Source organism: Phocoena sinus, chromosome 2 (assembly GCF_008692025.1).
Source record: "Phocoena sinus isolate mPhoSin1 chromosome 2, mPhoSin1.pri, whole genome shotgun sequence".
Taxonomy (NCBI): Eukaryota; Metazoa; Chordata; class Mammalia; order Artiodactyla; family Phocoenidae; genus Phocoena; species Phocoena sinus.
Window position 1 is genome coordinate 34,859,226 of NC_045764.1, and position 17,810 is coordinate 34,877,035.

The window sequence follows — 17,810 nt, forward strand, 5'->3', positions numbered from 1 at the left end:
GTCTCACTATGCCGTCACATGTGGACGGCGTATCCATGGCTGGGGCCCCGTCACCAATTACACACCACAGCAGATTACTCGCATGGCAGATTAGCTATAGCCCTTGGCCTGCCTGCTCGTGGTCATTCCTGCTTGTTGTTGTCTCCCCAAACGTGGAGAAGGAAGAGAGGCAATCTATCAACTTGACACGCCACCTCCCCACTGACCAGCACATCTGGCAGAGCCCAAGAGAATGCAGGAAGAGCTCCGACTCTTTCTGGGTTATGCCTCTTTTCTCTATTAAATGTAGCATTTGCTGATAAAGTGTACAGTCTAAGAATACTTTTTATAGCACATCTGGCAGTTTGAATGATATTATTTACAAATGCTATAAATCGATGTGCTAGCTTTTCCTGTGTTATCAAAGTTTTCAGATAAACCAATACGTGGTATAACTCTCCTAAATTAATTCAGATATCAGTATCTGTTCCACTTAGACAGTGAATTATCTAGCTACGTTTTCCCCAAAGTCTGGGTCAATTAGACTTGACCAGATATGCCAGGGCTCTGGTATTAAGAATGACAGAGTTTAGGGCTTCCCTGGTGGCGCAGTGGTTGAGAGTCCGCCTGCCGATGCAGGGGACACAGGTTCGTGCCCCGGTCCGGGAAGATCCCACATGCCGCAGAGCGGCTGGGCCCGTAAGCCATGGCCACTGAGCCTGCGCATCCGGAGCCTGTGCTCTGCAACAGGAGAGGCCACAACAGTGAGAAGCCCGCGCACCGCAAAAAAAAAAAAAAAAAAGAATGACAGAGTTTATTAAAAACAACAAACAAACAAAAAAACATTAATAGCATTTCAAGCCTGGTCTGATAATTTTAGGTGTTTTGAAAAAGAATCCTTCTTTTAAGTGGTATAAAAGGTATTAAGTGGCTATAAAAGGCTATTACTGACTGGACTGCATTTGTACCTTACATGGGGATCTCCCTGAATGAGGCAACTGAGGAGATTTAGGGAAAGTATTTACAATCAAGGCAATAATCTCATCATATTAGCTAATATCCCTTCAGTAAGGCTAAGAGGAAACAGCCGAGAGAATTACAGAAATTTACCTTTTTTTTAAAAAAAGAAAAAGGTATAGGGCATAACTTTAATTAACATTTATTTAAATATGAGTGATGCAATTTATGAGGGAGTGTAGAAACAGAAGGTTTAAAGGCTAACAGTTGAACATTACATTGGTTTGCTACACGAATAAAGATGTGTAGCAAGATGAATCAGCTGTAACAGTGACTTGGTTTAACTAACCTAAAGGGAGCTGGTCTCTCGAGTATGCGGTCTCTCCAAATGATGTTAAATGCTGTGATTCAATGATGAAATATGAAGTATGTTTAAGTGGAGGATGTAATCAGAAGAGCGACACTCTGATGACAGGCAGAGGGGTGGGTGCTCAGTGTAGGGGACCCAGCCCACTGGGGGAGCTGCACACCCTGCTCCCGGCACTTAGCAGGTTGCCCTCATCACAGCACGAGTCTTGCTGCCAAGGGGTTATACATAGGGTAGGAAGAAGGCACCACTGCAATATTTATAACTTCTTGCCTTGTACCAGAACCAGTTACAAAAGCATTTTGGAACGCCCTCTTTAAAATATGATATGGATCAGCTTCATTGAAAGTGAATGCACAGAGATGATGCGGCATAAAGAAGTTTCCCCAGTATCGAAGCCTGGGTGATACTCCCTAACTTATTACAAAGAGAAGAATCTGCCAACAGTAGCAGTTACTTATTTTTGCTGAGGGTTCTCTGCTTTTCTGCGTGCTCCACAATCTTCTCTTCCACATAAAGACCCTTCCGCTTTCGTACCGCATTCATGTACTTCCGGGCCTGGTTCTCAGAATCAGCCTTTTCCCCAAAGTGCAAATACTCCTCCTCAGTGGTTGGTACCCAGAAGGGGTCGCTGGGAATGATCTTGTAAAAGAAGGTGACAGAATGTGCTAGATTAGACAAGTATACTTTCATCTCAAATGCCAACTCATAGTCTTAGCTTAAGAATAAAAGTGAGGCAATGAAGAGTTAAGCTTGCTAGAAATGGTAATAAACAAATATGAAGGATCACAGGCGGTATGGACAAATGGAAGTAGATTCAACAAAACTTGTGACATACATATTATTCTTTACTCCTAGAGCCTTTACATAACACTAAGTAAGAAAACTATTAATTTTGAATAATATCATAGAAAAAACTCTCCCTTTCACTAGGATATACCTGGGTATCAGTGTCACTTCACTAATTTTGCCTTTGTCCTCAGCAAAGACCAACACACGTAAGTCCATTCTTGATTATTCTGAGCTTTTTGCTCCAAAATTCAGTGCAGTATTAGGAGCACGGTATTGCCTACAGATGAAGACCACATTCCACAAGATCAGCTTTACCAGTAATAACAGTGAGATTCTGACTTTTATATGCCTTGTTCTTTTCGTTGTTTTTTCTTATTTCTCAGTTGGGAGGAAAGAGGTGCTATTTCTCAAGTGGTCTCAAATCCCAACACTTTTCAATTTAAAATGCAGAAATGAAAGAAAAATTTATTTTATAATAGTCACTCTTCAACATAAAAAAAGGAAATTTCTGTGGACCAGGAAGGGAGAGGTTCTTGGAGGGAGAGAAGAGAGCCCACAGTAATACGTGAGGGCAAAAGCCCCATCCACTTCCCATAGGGAGCCAAGACAGCTGTGCACCAGGAGGGCCAGGCTTTTACTGCCCACTTAGGATGGGCCCAAAGCCACATAAACCAGGTGTGTGGGGACCAGAACCATCCACTCTTCTCTGGAGCTGGAATAACCATGTCTGCCAAGGGCTGTGGCTGAAAATGAGTTGTAGGTCATGAGATAAAAGCTGTCACCTTCTGAAGATCAGACTCGGCCTGTGCTGAGTCTGTTGTCCTGCACCATCCACACTGGTGAAGGCACCAAGCTGAGCCACTGCAAATGCTACAGTTAGAGCTACGGCACTCAGGAGGACAGAGGAGGAGAGAATTCCTGCTGAAAATGACCCTACCAGTAAGATATACAGAAGACAAAAGGAAATCCAGCACCATGAAAGACAGGTGCCAGACTCAACAAAAGGGAGAATGAATAATCAAATAGAGATAATAAGGTAATCTGAAGAGAAAATTCTAGAGAGTTCATTTAAAAATCCTCCAAGAAATAAAGGAGATGAGGGTGGGGAAGAGCATCCATAATACATTAGGCAGTTGTGAAAAAGAAAGAACTAGAAATCCCAGAAATTAAAATTTTAGACATTAAAATTTTAAAAAAACAAAGAAACTCGGTGGGTAGGTTAAACAGAGAACTGCTGAAGCGAGAATAAGTAAATTAAAAAGACATTTGATATTCAGAACATATAAAGAACTCTTAGAACTCAACAACAAAAAAACCCAAACAACCCGATAAAAAATGGGCAAAGGACTTGAATAGACATGTCTCCAAGAAAGATATACAAATGGCCAACAAGCAATTGAAAAGATGCTCAACATTATCAGTCATGAAGGAAATTTAAGTCAAAACCACAGTGAGGTACCACTTCACACCCACTGGGATGACTATTATTTAAAAAAAAAAAAAATGGAAAAAAAGCGTTGGTGAGGATGTGGAGAGACTGGAAGCCTCATGCATTGCTGATAAGAATGTAAGACGCTACAGCCACTGTGGAAAAGTCTGGCGGTTTCTCAAAAAGTTAAACGCAGAATTATCACACGACTCCGCAATTCTACTCATAGGTAGATACCCCAAAGGACTGCAAACAGGAACTCAAACAAGTATCAATACATATACATGCAAGAACACAGCAGCACTATTCACAACAGCCAAAAGGTGGAAAAGCCTAAATGTCCATCAATGGACGAACAAACTATGGTACACAATACATACAACGGAATGTCACACAGCCATACGAAGAATACTGATACATGCTAAATGTGGATACACCTCCAAAGCAGTATGCTAAGTGGAAGAAGCCAGACACAAAAGGTTACATATTATATGATTCCATTTGTATAAAATGTCCGGAATAGATAAACCACAGACATAGAATGCAGACTGACGGTTACCCAGGGCTGGTAGGGGAGTCTGTGTGTAAGCCCAGATCCAGGAAGGCTTTGGCACATCTCTAAATCCAAGGCAGGCGCGGAGGCTGGAGCGAATGTAACGCAGGGGTTGATGGTGCTGGTGCTGAAGTCAGATCTGCATGACTGGGGCAAGTTACTTAAAGGCATCTTGTGCCTTAGTTCTCTCGTTTGTAAAGGTGTAATATTAAAAAAGTCCTAATCTCCTTTGATTGTATGAGGACTAAATGAGATCATCAATTTATGTCAAGTCATGCCAGGGATGCAGTAACAGCACATCACCACTCTCTCTGACACTGCTGAATTCAAGACTAGGGCTACAAGTGCAAGCACAGTTGAATGGAAGTGGAAGGGGTGAGTCTGGAAAGTGGATAGTGTCTCTGCGTGCTCTTATGAACCACCAGCCTATTGTGGCTGGAAAAACAGACCCACTCAAAGAACTGCTACTGCATTCTGTCCCCGGGAGATGAATCCCTTTGCTTCCACAGTCACCTCTGGAGACCCTGTCTGCCACTCTCCTCCACCACCCCCAGCCACAACCACATGTCACAACCTCCTAAGTGTGTCAAAGCACAGACCGGTGCCCTCAGGCTGAAGATGGATGACATGCTAGGTATGAGGACTCAAGTGTCATCAGGGTATACGTCTACAGAGGATAAGCAAAATCTCCAAGGTGCCATTAGCCAAGTATTAGCAAGTTGCTGGGGCCCTGCCACCCCCAAGTCTAATCTGACAAGGTACCAGAGTAGTGGGGTGATACTGCTGACCTGGAAGTTCCCACACACCGGTGAGTGGATTCAAGGGTGCTGAGAGGCTGGTGGAAGCCTGAGGGCAGGACAAAGGCAGTTGCAGGTGGGGATTTTGTGGCTAGAGACAAGTGGTTGGTAGGAGAGATTCCTGAAACTGGGTGGTGCCACCATACTGGCCCCAGCAGCCAGATGGGGCTGGACCAGTCAAGCCATTTCCCGGCCAAAGCCACTGAGGATCTAGGGTACTGTGTTGAAGCTGAGGCTCCCCTCCCCCTTTCCACAGAAGGCCCCCTCTTGCTTAGAGAGGGGAGGAAGAAAGTCAGGAAATGGAACATTTACGTGGGCAGTCATCCACAAAGACTATACTTGTAAGAGACTAGTTTTAAGCCAGTTATCAGTGCCCTCCTCTAACTAGTTGGATGATAAACCCATCACAGAATATAAAGAAGCCACATGTTCTTAGCAGGTCTCAGTGGTAGCAGTGAACACATCTTTAATCCAGTTAAAAAAAAGTGACACATTTTATAAAGAGAAATAAGTGAGGTGTTAGTTGGGAGATATCAGAATCAGACTGGCCAACTGAAGACCAGAGTGTCCTCTTTTCAAAAATGTAACTTCAGAGCTTCAGAAGGGTCCAGTTTTGCCTGGGCCCTCAGCGTATATTTCTGAGGTTTGCTCAGTTCGTTTCCCGAGCCGCCAGGGCCACTTCCTGTGCCCATCTCCAGCTGCCCGGGGGACTCGACCCGATGCGGGCCCACTGCCCACACCTCTTCTGTCCAGCACGGGCAGCTGCTGTTTTCACCTTCACTCCTCCTGTATCTGTGTGGACATCTGGAAGCTTCTTGCCTCGACATGCCAAACAAAGTCTCAGAAAAGGGGCAATGGGGTACACTTTACCAGAAAGTGACTGGCCTGGTCCAGTCCCACCTGACCGTGTTAGGGTCATTTTGAATTTTCCCAGTGGGGTGATGACAAGGCCGCCCCAAAGGCTGTCCAGGTGATGCTCCACAGAAAGGCATCCTTGAGGCGACAGAGCAGAGCTTGCTATCAGTTTGGAAGAAAAGATGCTTTCTTCTAACTGGCTCACCCAGGATTCACGTGCCTACAGTGAGAATGTTTTTTTTTTTGGCAACTCCACAGCCTAAAGAGGATGCCATTTTCTAACTCACAGGAAGAAAGGCACCCAAGTGCTAGCTGTTGTCCTGAGCATTACTACAAAAAAAAAAGCCTAGAAGAAAAAAGATTTGGGAGCTCTCTTTCAATACTTTGCCCAATTTTCCCTATGGTTATGGCTGGCATGTGGCAAACACCATGTCCAAAATACACTTCTTCCGTGCGATTGTGATCACTTCTTCCTTACCCTAACGTGAACTTTAGCCCACCCCTCAGCAGCGAGTCTTGAGGTTATGCTGACATACATGTAGATCAGCACTGGCTGGTAATATTTTTCCTTCTGTGTCTGTTATTAGTTCCTTTTCTTCCTTTTTCATAGAAGGGTAAAACATAGAAAGAGAAATTATGAGATTGCTGACTTCAAAGGTTTCCTCATGGAAAATGCCTGTAATTTTATTTTCTCTATTTTTTGAAGCACTTTCTCTCAAAAGCTCTTGATTGTAAATTACATGGTGTGGTAGAATACAAATGGAAAAAAGTGCCTTGGAGTGAGAAGCCAGATCTCAACAACTGTGTTATTTCTAAACCTAACTATGGGGGAAAACTGAGACAGCCAGAAAAGATCAGATCAATGACACTTAATTATAATGTAGTTTTCTAGACTTTCAAAAGATTTGAAGCTTTTGGGAACAGGACCATGACAGGTGGCAAGGGGATGACAGAAGGATGGTACAAAACTGGAGCAAACTTTCCTTGAGTACATTTTTCTCTCAAGTTATTTATTAAAGGGCGGATTTGTAATGATTAGCTGTAACTAAGTCAAAAACTAATATATTTTTAAAACTACTACTAAGTATGTCAGATTAACTTTCAGCCTCCCCTTTTTTTTTTTAATTTTGAGAAAGAAAGGAGACTGAAAAACCATCATGGTTTTCACATTGACAAAAACTGCCTGCTTTGTAAAACTTTGCTGTTTTATATTAACGGTTCCTAAGTACTTATTATCCTCTTTTTCTTTGGTATTAGTATTTCAGGTGGGCATACAGATGACCTAGGTTCTGGGGGGAGGGGTAGGTAGGCACACATTTTCTATAAAGCTCAAGACAGTAAATATTTTAGACTGTGGGCCACATGGTCTCTGTTGTAACTACTCAAGTCTGCTTGAAAGCAGCCATATAAAATACGTAAATGAATGGGTATGGCTATATCTGAGTATATTTTATTTACCAAAACAGGTAATGGGTCATAGTTTGCTGACTCCTGAATGAGTTAAAGACTATATTGCCCAGCCTCCTTGTCAGATGGAGCCTTGTTAGATGTGGTGGGATGATGTGTTCTGGGCAATGGACTTGGGCAGCATCCTCTTAACGGGACTATGCCCTCTTAACGGAGTATGTCCTCTTCCCATTGCCTATTCTTAATGGCCGGTATGCAGAGGTGACAGTAGGAGGTGAAACAGCCACTCTGGACTATCCAGGTGTTGAGAAAGGCAGCAAAGGAGCAGAAGCCTGGGCTCCTTCCACAGTGAGCTGCACACCAGCCCTGGACTGCCTCCTGAAACTCAAAAGAGAATCTTCTGCTTAATTTGAGCCACTCCACTTTGAGATCCTTTTGATAGAGCAGCCTTATCTGTTTCCAGATATATAGCTGACAATTGGGAAATGGTGAGAAGTTTATAGATCTTTAAAAAAATGTGCTTTATAAAGTCACTTTCAAGGACAAGGGTGACTACAAAATGATGAGGGGACTTCCCTGGTGGCGCAGTGGTTAAGAATCTGCCTGCTAATGCCGGGGACATGGGTTCGAGCCCTGATCCAGGAAGATCCCACATGCCGCGGAGCAACTAAGCCCGTGTACCACAACTACTGAGCCTGTGCTCTAGAGCCTGCGAGCCACAACTTCTGAAGCCCGTGCTCCACAACAAGAGAAGCCACCATAATGAGAAGCCCGCGCACCGCAACAAAGAGCAGCCCCCGCTTGCCACAATGAGAAAAAGCCCGCGAGCAGCAACAAAGACCCAATGCAGCCCCGAAGACCCCACGCAGACAAAAATTTAAATTAAAAAATAAATTTATATAAAAAATAAAATGAGGTATTTTAAACAAACAATAGAATAAATGAATTCAAATATATAATTCTTCCAATAATGATGCCATTACAAGAGCTCTGAATATGTTTTAGATCTGTATTTACAGAGAACCCCAGGGATCACTTAACCTATACGCTCTTTGTTCTGACCAAACATACTATAACCCAGTTTTCTGCACCAGTGCTGATCAAGGACATTTTCTTTTCTTTTTTGAATTTTATTTTATTTATTTTTTATACAGCAGGTTCTTATTAGTTATCCATCTTATACATATTAGTGTATACATATCAATTGCAATCTCCCAATTCATCCCACCACCACCACCCACCCCCCGCCACTTTCCCCCCTTGGTGTCCATACAATTGTTCTCTACATCTGTCTCTCTATTTCTGCCCTGTAAACCAGTTCATCTGTACCATTTTTCTAGGTTCCACATATATCGTTAATATACTATATTTGTTTTTCTGACTTACTTCACTCTGTATGAGGGTCTCTAGATCTATCCACGTCTCTACAAATGACCCAATTTCGTTCCTTTTTATGGATGAGTAATATTCCACCGTATATATGTACCACATCTTCTTTATCCATTCGTCTGTCGATGGGCATTTAGGTTGCTTCCATGACCTGGCTATTGTAAACAGTGCTGCAATGAACACTGGGGTGCATGTGTGGTTTTGAATGATGTTTTTTTCTAGGTATATGTCCAGTAGTGGGATTGCTGGGTCATATGGTAATTCTATTTTTAGTTTTTTAAGGAACGTCCATACTGTTCTCCATGGTGGCTGTATCAATTTACTTTCCCACCAACAACGCAGGAGGGTTCCCTTTTCTCCACACCCTCTCCAGCATTTGTTGTTTGTAGATTTTCTGATGATGCCCATTCTAACTGGTGTGAGGTGATATCTTGTTGTAGTTTTGATTTGCATTTCTCTAATGATTAGTGATGTTGAGCAGCTTTTCATGTGCTTCTTGGCCATCTGTATGTCTTCTTTGAAGAAATGTCCTTTTAGGTCTTCTGCCCATTTTTGGACTGGTTGTTTTAATATTGAGCTGCATGACCTGCTTATAAATTTTAGAGATTAATCCTTTGTCTGTTGATTCGTTTGCAAATATTTTCTCCCATTCTGAGGGCTTTTTGTCTTGTTTGTAGTTTGCCGTGCAAAAGCTTTTAAGTTTCATTAGGTCCCATTTATTTGTTTATTTTTGTTTTTATTTCCATTACTCTAGGAGGTGGATGAAAAAAGATCTTGCTGTGATTTCTGTGAGAGTGTTCTTCCTATGTTTTCCTCTAAGAGTTTTATAGTGTCCGGTCTTATATTTAGGTCTTTAATCCATTTTGAGTTTATTTTTGTGTATGGTGTTAGGGAGTGTTCTAATTTCATTCTTTTACATGTAGCTGTCCAGTTTTCCCAGCACCACTTATTGAAGAGACAGCCTTTTCTCTATTGTATATCCTTGCCTCCTTTGTCATAGTTTAGCTGACCATAGGTGTGTGCGTTTATCTCTGGGCTTTCTATCCTGTTCCACTGATCTGTACTTGTTTTTGTGCCAGGACCATACTATCTTGATTATTGTAGCTTTGTAGTATTGTCTGAAGTCAGGGAGTCTCATTCCTCCAGCTCTGTTTTCTTCCCTCAAGATTGCTTTGGCTATTCAGGGTCTTTTGTGTTTCCATACAAATTTTAAGATGTTTTGTTCTAGTTCTGTAAAAAATGCCACTGGTAATTTGATAGGCTTTGCATTGAACCTGCAGACTGCTTTGGCAGTAGAGTCATTTTCACAATATTGATTCTTCCAGTCCAAAAACATGGTATCTCTCTCGACCTGTTGGTATCATCTTTAATTTCTTTCATCAGTGTCTTATAGTTTTCTGCATACAGGTCTTTTATCTCCCTAGGTAGCTTTATTCCTAGGTATTCTTTTTGTTGCAATGGTAAATGGGAGTGTTTCCTTAATTTCTCTTTCAGATGTTTCATCATTAGTATATAGGAATGCAAGAGATTTCTGTGCATTAATTTTGTATCCTGCAACTTTACCACATTCACTGATTAGCTCTAGTAGTTTTCTGGTGGCATCTTTAGGATTCTCTATGTATAGTATCATGTCATCTGCAAACAGTGACGGTTTTACTTCTTCTTTTCCAATCTGTATTCCTTTTATTTCTTTTCCTTCTCTGATTGCTGTGGCTAGGACTTCCAAAACTATGTTGAATAATAGTGGCAAGAGTGGACATCCTTGTCTTGTTGCTGATCTTAGAGGAAATGCTTTCAGTTTTTCACCATTGAGAATGATGTTTGCTGTGGGTTTGTCATATATGGCCTTTATTATGTAGAGGTAGGTTCCCTCTATGCCCACTCTCTGGAGAGTTTTTATGATAAATGGGTGTTGAATTTTGTCAAAAGCTTTTTCTGCATCTACTGAGATGATCGTATGGTTTTTACTCTTCAGTTTGTTAATATGGTGTATCACATGGATTGATTTGCATATATTGAAGAATCCTTGCGTTCCTGGGATAAATCCCACTTGAACATGGTGTATGATCCTTTTAATGTGTTGTTGATTTCTGTTTGCTAGTATTTTGTTGAGGATTTTTGCATCTATATTCATCAGTGATACTGGTCTGTAATTTTCTTTTTTTGTAGTACCTCTGTCTGATTTTGGCATCAGGGTGATGGTGGCTTCATAGAATGAGTTTGGGAGTGTTCCTTCCTCTGCAATTTTTTGGAAGAGTTTGAGAAGGATGGGTGTTAGCTCTTCTCTAAATGTTTGATAGAATTCACCTGTGAAGCCATCTGGTCTTGGACTTTTGTTTGTTGGAAGATTTTTAATCACAGGTTCAATTTCATTACTTGTGATTGGTCTGTCCATATTTTCTATTTCATCCTGGTTCAGTCTTGGAAGGTTATACCTTTCTAAGAATTTTTCCATTTCTTCTAGGCTGTCCATTTTATTGGCATAGTTGCTTGTAGTACTCTTAGGATGCTTTGTATTTCTGTGGTATCCGTTGTAACTTCTCCTTTTTAATTTCTAATTTTATTGATTTGAGTCCTCTCCCTCTTTTTCTTGATGAGTCTGGCTAATGGTTTATCAATTTTGTTTATCTTCTCAAAGAACCAGCTTTTAGTTTTATTGATCTTTGCTATTGTTTTCTTTGTTTCTATTTCATTTATTTCTGTTCTGATCTTTATGATTTCTTTCCTTCTACTAACTTTGGGTTTTGTTTGTCCTTCTTTCTCTAGCTCCTTAAGGTGTAAGGTTAGATTTTTTATTTGAGATTTTTCTTGTTTCTTGAGGTAGGACTGTATTGCTATAAACTTCCCTCTTAGAACTGCTTTTGCTGCATCCCATAGGTTTTGGATAGTTGTGTCTTCATTGTCACTTGTCTCTAGGTATTTTCTGATTTCCTCTTTGATTTCTTCAGTGATCTCTTGGTTATTTAGTAACGTATTGTTTAGCCTCCATGTGTTTGTTTTTTATGTTTTTTCCCCCTGTAATTGATTTCTAATCTCATAGCGTTGTGGTCAGAAAAGGTGCTTGATATGATTTCAATTTTCTTAAATTTACTGAGGCTTGCATTGTGACCCAGGCTGTGATCTACCCTGGAGAATGTTCTGTGTGCACTTGAGAAGAATGTGTAATCTGCTGTTTTTGGATGGAATGTCTTATAAATATCAATTAAATCTATCTGGTCTATTGTGTCATTTAAAGCTTGTGTTTCCTTATGAAATTTCTGTCTGGTTGATCTGTCCATTGGTGTAAGTGAGGTGTTAAAGTCCCCCACTATTATTATGCTACTGCTGATTTCCTCTTTTATAGCTGTTAGCAGCTTCTTTATGTATTGAGGTGCTCCTATGTTGGGTGCATATATATTTATAATTGTTATATCTTCTTCTTGGATTGATCCCTTGTTCATTACGTGGTGTCTTTCCTTGTCTCTTGTAACATTCTTTATTTTAAAGTCTATTTTACCTGATATGAGTATTGCTACTCCAGCTTTCTTTTGATTTCCTTTTGCATGGAATATCTTTCCCCATCCCTTCATTTTTGGTCTGTATGTGTCCCTAGGTCTGAAGTGGGTCTCTTGTAGACAGCATATATATGGGTCTTATTTTTGTGTACATTCAGCAAGCCTGTGTCTTTTGGTTGGAGCATTTAATCACATTTAAGGTAATCATCAATATGTATGTTCCTATTACCATTTTCTTAATTGTTATGGGCTTGTTTTTGTAGGTCCTTTTCTTCTCTTGTGTTTCCAACTTAGAGAAGTTCCTTTAGCCTTTGTTGTAGAGCTGGTTTGGTGGTGCTGAATTCTCTTAGCTTTTGCTTGTCTGTAAAGCTTTTGATTTCTCCATCAAATCTGAATGAGATCCTTCATAAGTAGAGTAATCTTGGTTGTAGCTTTTTCCCTTTCACCATTTTAAATATATCATGCCACTCCCTTCTGGCTTGTAGAGTTTCTGCTGAGAAATCACCTGTTAACCTTATGGGAGTTCCCTTGTATGTTATTTGTCGTTTTTCCCTTGTTGCTTTCAATAATTTTTCTTTGTCTTTAATTTTTGTCAATTTGATTACTATGTGTCTTGGTGTGTTTCCCCTTGAGTTTATCCTGCCTGGGACTCTCTGCGCTTCCTGGACTTGGGTGGCTATTTGCCTTCCCATGTTAGGGAAGTTTTCAACTATAATCTCTTCAAATATTTTCTCACGTCCTTTCTCTCTCTCTTCTCCTTCTGGGACCCCTATCATGTGAATGTTGTTCCATTTAATGTTGTCCCAGAGGTCTCTTAGGCTCTCTTCATTTCTCTTCATTCTTTTTTCTTTATTCTCTTCCGTGGCAGTGAATTCCACCATTCTATCTTCCAGGTCACTTATGGTTCTTCTGCCCCAGTTATTCTGCTATTGATTCCTTCTACTGTATTTTTCATTTCAGTTATTGTATTGTCCATCTCTGTTTGTTTGTCCTTTAATTCTTCTAGGTCTTTGTTAAACATTTCTTGCATCTTCTCGATCTCTGCCTTCATTCTTTTTCTGAGGTCCTGGATCATCTTCACTATCATTATTCTGAATTCTTCTTCTGGAAGGTTGCCTATCTCCACTTCATTTAGTTGTTTTTCTGGGGGTTTTATCTTGTTCCTTCATCTGGTACATAGCCCTCTGCCTTTTCATCTTGTCTTTCTGTGAATGTGGTTTTTGTTCCACAGGCTGGATTGTAGTTCTTCTTCCTTCTGCTGTCTGCCCTCTGGCGTATGAGGCTATCTAAAAGGCTTGTGCAAGTTTCCTGATGGGAGGGACTGGTGGTGGGTAGAGCTGGTTGTTGCTCTGGTGGGCAGAGCTCAGTAAAACTTTAATCCACTTGTCTGCTGATGGGTGGGGCTGGGTTCCCTCCCTGTTGGTTGTTTGGCCTGAGGCAACCCAACACTGGAGCCTACCTGGGCTCTTTGGTGGGGCTAATGGCGGACTCTGGGAGGGCTCATGCCAAGGAGTACTTCCCAGAACTTCTGCTGCTAGTGTCCTTGTCCTCATGGTGAGACAGAGCCACCCCCGCCTCTGCAGGAGACCCTCCAACACTAGCAGGTACGTCTGATTCAGTCTCCTATGGGGTCGCTACTCCTTCCCCAGGGTCCCGATGTGCACAGTACTTTGTGTGTGCCCTCCAAGATCGGAGTCTCTGTTTCCCTCAGTCCTGTCGTAGTCCTGCAATCAAATCCCGCTAGCCTTCAAAGTCTGATTCTCTAGGTATTCCTCCTCCCGTTGCCGGACCCCCAGGTTGGGAAGCCTGAGGTGGGGCTCAGAACCTTCACTGCAGTGGGTGGACTTCTGTGGTATATTTGTTCTCCAGTTTTGAGTCACCCACCCAGCGGTTACGGGATTTGATCTTATTGTGATTGCGCCCTTCCTACCATCTCATTGTGGCTTCTCCTTTGTCTTTGGACGTGGGGTATCTTTTTTGGTGAGTTCCAGTGCCTTCCTGTCAATGACTGTTCAGCAGTTAGTTGTGATTCCAGTGCTCTGGCAAGAGGGAGTGAGCACACGTCCTTCTACTCTCAAGGCCATCTGAATGAGATGGACGACTTGTCATCTCTAAGATATTCAGAAGCATGAGCTGCAAGTTCTGAAGGCAGTTTTCAGCAATGGCAGCACAAATGAAGAAAGTGTTTCACTTCTCAAGGTCATTGCTTTGAAGTGGAATAAGTCTCTCTTCAGTTCTAAGCATCATTTAGCTGCACTGTCCTGTAATCACACATCTGGTCACTAAAACACGTGGGGGATAACGCTAATGTTTACCATTAGGAACATCAGTAATATATTTACACTATAGACGTAGTTCTTCAGAAGTTGCCTTTATAAATCCATTCCTTCTACTTCTTACTGGTTTGTGTTTTTATGTAAAAGTTGAGTGCCAAAAAGCAAAACCAAAAAGCTAGAGGTTTGGATAAGTGGGAAATTACTACCCATAAGTGTGGGCATTAACAAATAACTTAAATGTTTTGTGCTACTGTTTTCTACATAATGAAGTACAGCAATGGCGTCTATTCAGATATAGGCCAATAAAACCATCAAAACATCATTTTATTTCTAGAAAAAGATGCAAGAAAAATTTCATAGTAAATCAGTGTTAAAATGTAGTTTGTACTGACAACCAAAAAAAATGTAACCTAAATTAGAACAATATTAACTTTAGTTCTATCAAGTACGAAGAACGTAACTTTCTCTTTTCAAGGAGAAGCAGGCACAGTTGAGTGTTTTGGACTAGCAACTTCACTTGTATCAATTTAGATGATATGAACTTGCCCAACTAAAATCAAATTTGCCCTGTCCGAAGTTAGTTTTGCTGAAGTGTCACCTTTCTTTACTTTGCCAGATTCACTTGACTATAGAATTCATTTTAAAGAGAAAGTTCTCCCTCAATTATTCCCATTCCTCTATACTGTCTAAATTTAAACTGCTCGTTGGAAGCATTCTAGAAAAAGGGACCCAGCTGGCTAAAGAAAGCGAAAGGAGTAAAAAGAGCTTAGCACTGAACCCAAACCATGAGCTTTGTTTATAAATAGTTTAAGGAAAAAGTCTGGATTTGTGTGAAGTTGAGTGCAATGCCACACTGCTGAGAGAGAGCCAAAAGGAACATGACACGGACTCTAAGAATGTTGACAAGAAAACAATCTTCATGCCAGGGAGGGCCTACCAGTGTCAGGCACTAGGCTAGATATTCCATATACCTTATATCTTAGGGGCAAAACAAACTCAAGGAGGTTCCACAATTTGTCCAAATAAGTGGCAGAATTAATATTTGAAACCAGGACTTCTCAACACCAAAGTCAATGCTCCTTCCACTAAACTATACACCTCCACAGTACAAGAGAATAATGTGGTTACTTAGGTTCCCTGTAAACAGTGACAACAACAGAACTTTCTTAAAACCACCTTTCAAACTTACAACCTGCAGTTTAAAAATGCTATTCCTGACCTTAAGGCTTTGTCTTGAAACATAACACAATGCTTTCTGCTCATGCCCTACAGCTTTTCTTCACTGCTTCTCACACAGGCACCCTCCAACCCAATGTCCTTCTCTCCTGCTTAGCTGCTAGCTTCTACCTTTCCTTTCAGGATCTGTTCACAGAGGCCGGTCTGACCTCCCCGTCCTTTCTTGTTATTATTTTCTTGCCCTAAGTTAAAAAACAATGTGTTCACAATCTTGTCTTCTCTCCCAAGCAATGTGGACCTGTTAAGTTTGCATTTCTGATTACAGATAAGGTTTGCCTTTCACCTACCGTTTCCTACACTGACAATGAAGTGTTTTGATGAGCCATTTTATTTCACAACACTTGAAAGCCACAGGAGCCTCGAATCTCTATAATGGGGACTGAAGAATATGTAACACGTAATAATTTAAAGGTGTCCCTTGTAAGAAGCATAACTGTTTGCCTTTAAATGCTAGAAGTACTTTTACCCCAGAAGAAACAATACCTTAAAGTTTCACTTTCAAAATATCTGTGGTTTTCTTATCTACAATATTACCTTTGGAGGGAAAAAAGGGATTAAATGTTCTGTCTTAAATTTTACATCAAATGAAAAAAAAAATGAACATATATGTGTGTGTGTATTACAAAGCGCATATAACCTAAGGCTCATTCAATCTGGATGAAAAAATGCCATCTGCTTTGTCCTGTCCATTTGACTGAGCAGAGCCAGAGGAAGGCCACATGGCCTGGGAAGTCGTCTGCTACTCTTGGCGCCATCTATAAGGAAGCACATCCGTAGATGCAAAGGAAGGAACGAGGATTTGGATTCTTACCTCCCAATGGCTAAATATCAGCTGCGGGCTGGCCAGGCCACTTGTCCTCTTCCTAATTTCATCAGCAAAGCCAAAGCTTTCGGCCACGGGCAGCACAGCCTTGATGATGAACATGTCCGTCCCCTCTTTCATTTCCTCTTGTAGCACTCGACCTTCTCTCTTTGACAAGACCGCATAGACCCGACCTGCAAAGCCATATACACCTTTTAAATTCATTGACCAGTTACATGTCTTGAGCGACACAAAGATGGGACTACTCCTGTACCCTGTAACAATCAACTAATGATTAACTTTGTTCCCAATAATTTTGGTTTACAAAAGCATGGGAAATTTTCAAGTGTTTATTTAAACAGTAAAGCATGACAATTATAGAAAAATTAGAAACAAATGATAACAAAAGGTGAAATCACCCCAAACTGCATTACCCAAGGACAATCCCCTCAACACAGCGTGAGAAGCAGGAGACTTTAAAAGGACCTTTTGATATAATTTCACTACGAGGTGTCTTTGGGTCTGAAATCCAACGAGATGAGTGTGACTGGGCTTTGTAAATGTTAAAATATTCTAATAATTTCAAGACATTATTAATGTGATAATAATTATCATGATGACAAGCTATTTGGGACTAGTAAGCAATCAACTGGCTCAATGACATTTTTATACTAAAAATTAAAGCCGCAACATATATATGCTTGCTTGTATTTGTTTTAAGCTGATACTATTTCAGTGGTACAAATATAAGGGTTTTATTACCTGAAAACTGATAGTCTGGAATCTTTAATGTCTGGTAACAATTTTTACTGCCACGTCACAGGAATTCTAGCAAATCCTCTTGGCTAGCACTTTTATTTCATCTTTAGGCACAATTCTTTCTTCCACTCACGAGGGAGACCCCTTCCCCTCTAACTGGCTTCTCTATGACTGCCTCTGGGCGCTCAGACTAACCATTCAGCTAGTAAGCAGAACAGACTGCAGAGAACAGAGATAAACTGGAGGTCACAGACAACTGGAAGGAACTTGCTTTAGCTAATGGGTACACTCATTAAAGCCCCCACTTTCACCTTCCATTTAGAAAAAATAATTTTAATTACGTAAGTGATCTATAAATATATTATCCTTACAAATTTACACATTGCAGTGAAGCAGAGTGCAAGTCTCCTCTGACTACCACACTGAGCTCTGGACTCTGCCCTCTGTCCTAAAAAACTGGGTGGTGATCTGGTGTGGATGCCACCCACCTTACTTATTTTTTATTTTTTAGACTAGGCACTGAGGACACAGGGCAAACTTTTCTCTCTGACTCAGATTTCCCCCTGGTGGTGGTTATTGGGTAGGATAAAGGAAAATAAATGCCAGGAAACCCACTGTGTCGCAAGGCTTAAAAATTTTAAAAAGCCTTAAAAACTCCGCAGGGCCTTCTGCTTCTCTTGGCTTAGCATCAAAACAAATAAATTAAAAATTCCACCAG

The 17,810-nt window shown here is 41.0% G+C and overlaps 1 protein-coding gene across 1 annotated transcript in view; it reads right to left on the minus strand.

The window, feature by feature from the left end:
- Nucleotides 1-1,122: 1,122 nt before the first annotated feature.
- The window catches only part of EFL1 (elongation factor like GTPase 1), a 133,781-nt gene continuing 117,093 nt past the window's right edge, over nt 1,123-17,810 (minus strand). The window contains exons 19-20 of the mRNA XM_032623746.1: nt 16,343-16,527; nt 1,123-1,945 (exon numbers count right to left, since the gene is read on the minus strand). Of these exons, the coding sequence (XP_032479637.1) occupies nt 1,757-1,945; nt 16,343-16,527 (374 nt within the window). The 3' untranslated portion in view covers nt 1,123-1,756. The remainder of the gene's footprint in view (nt 1,946-16,342; nt 16,528-17,810) is intronic.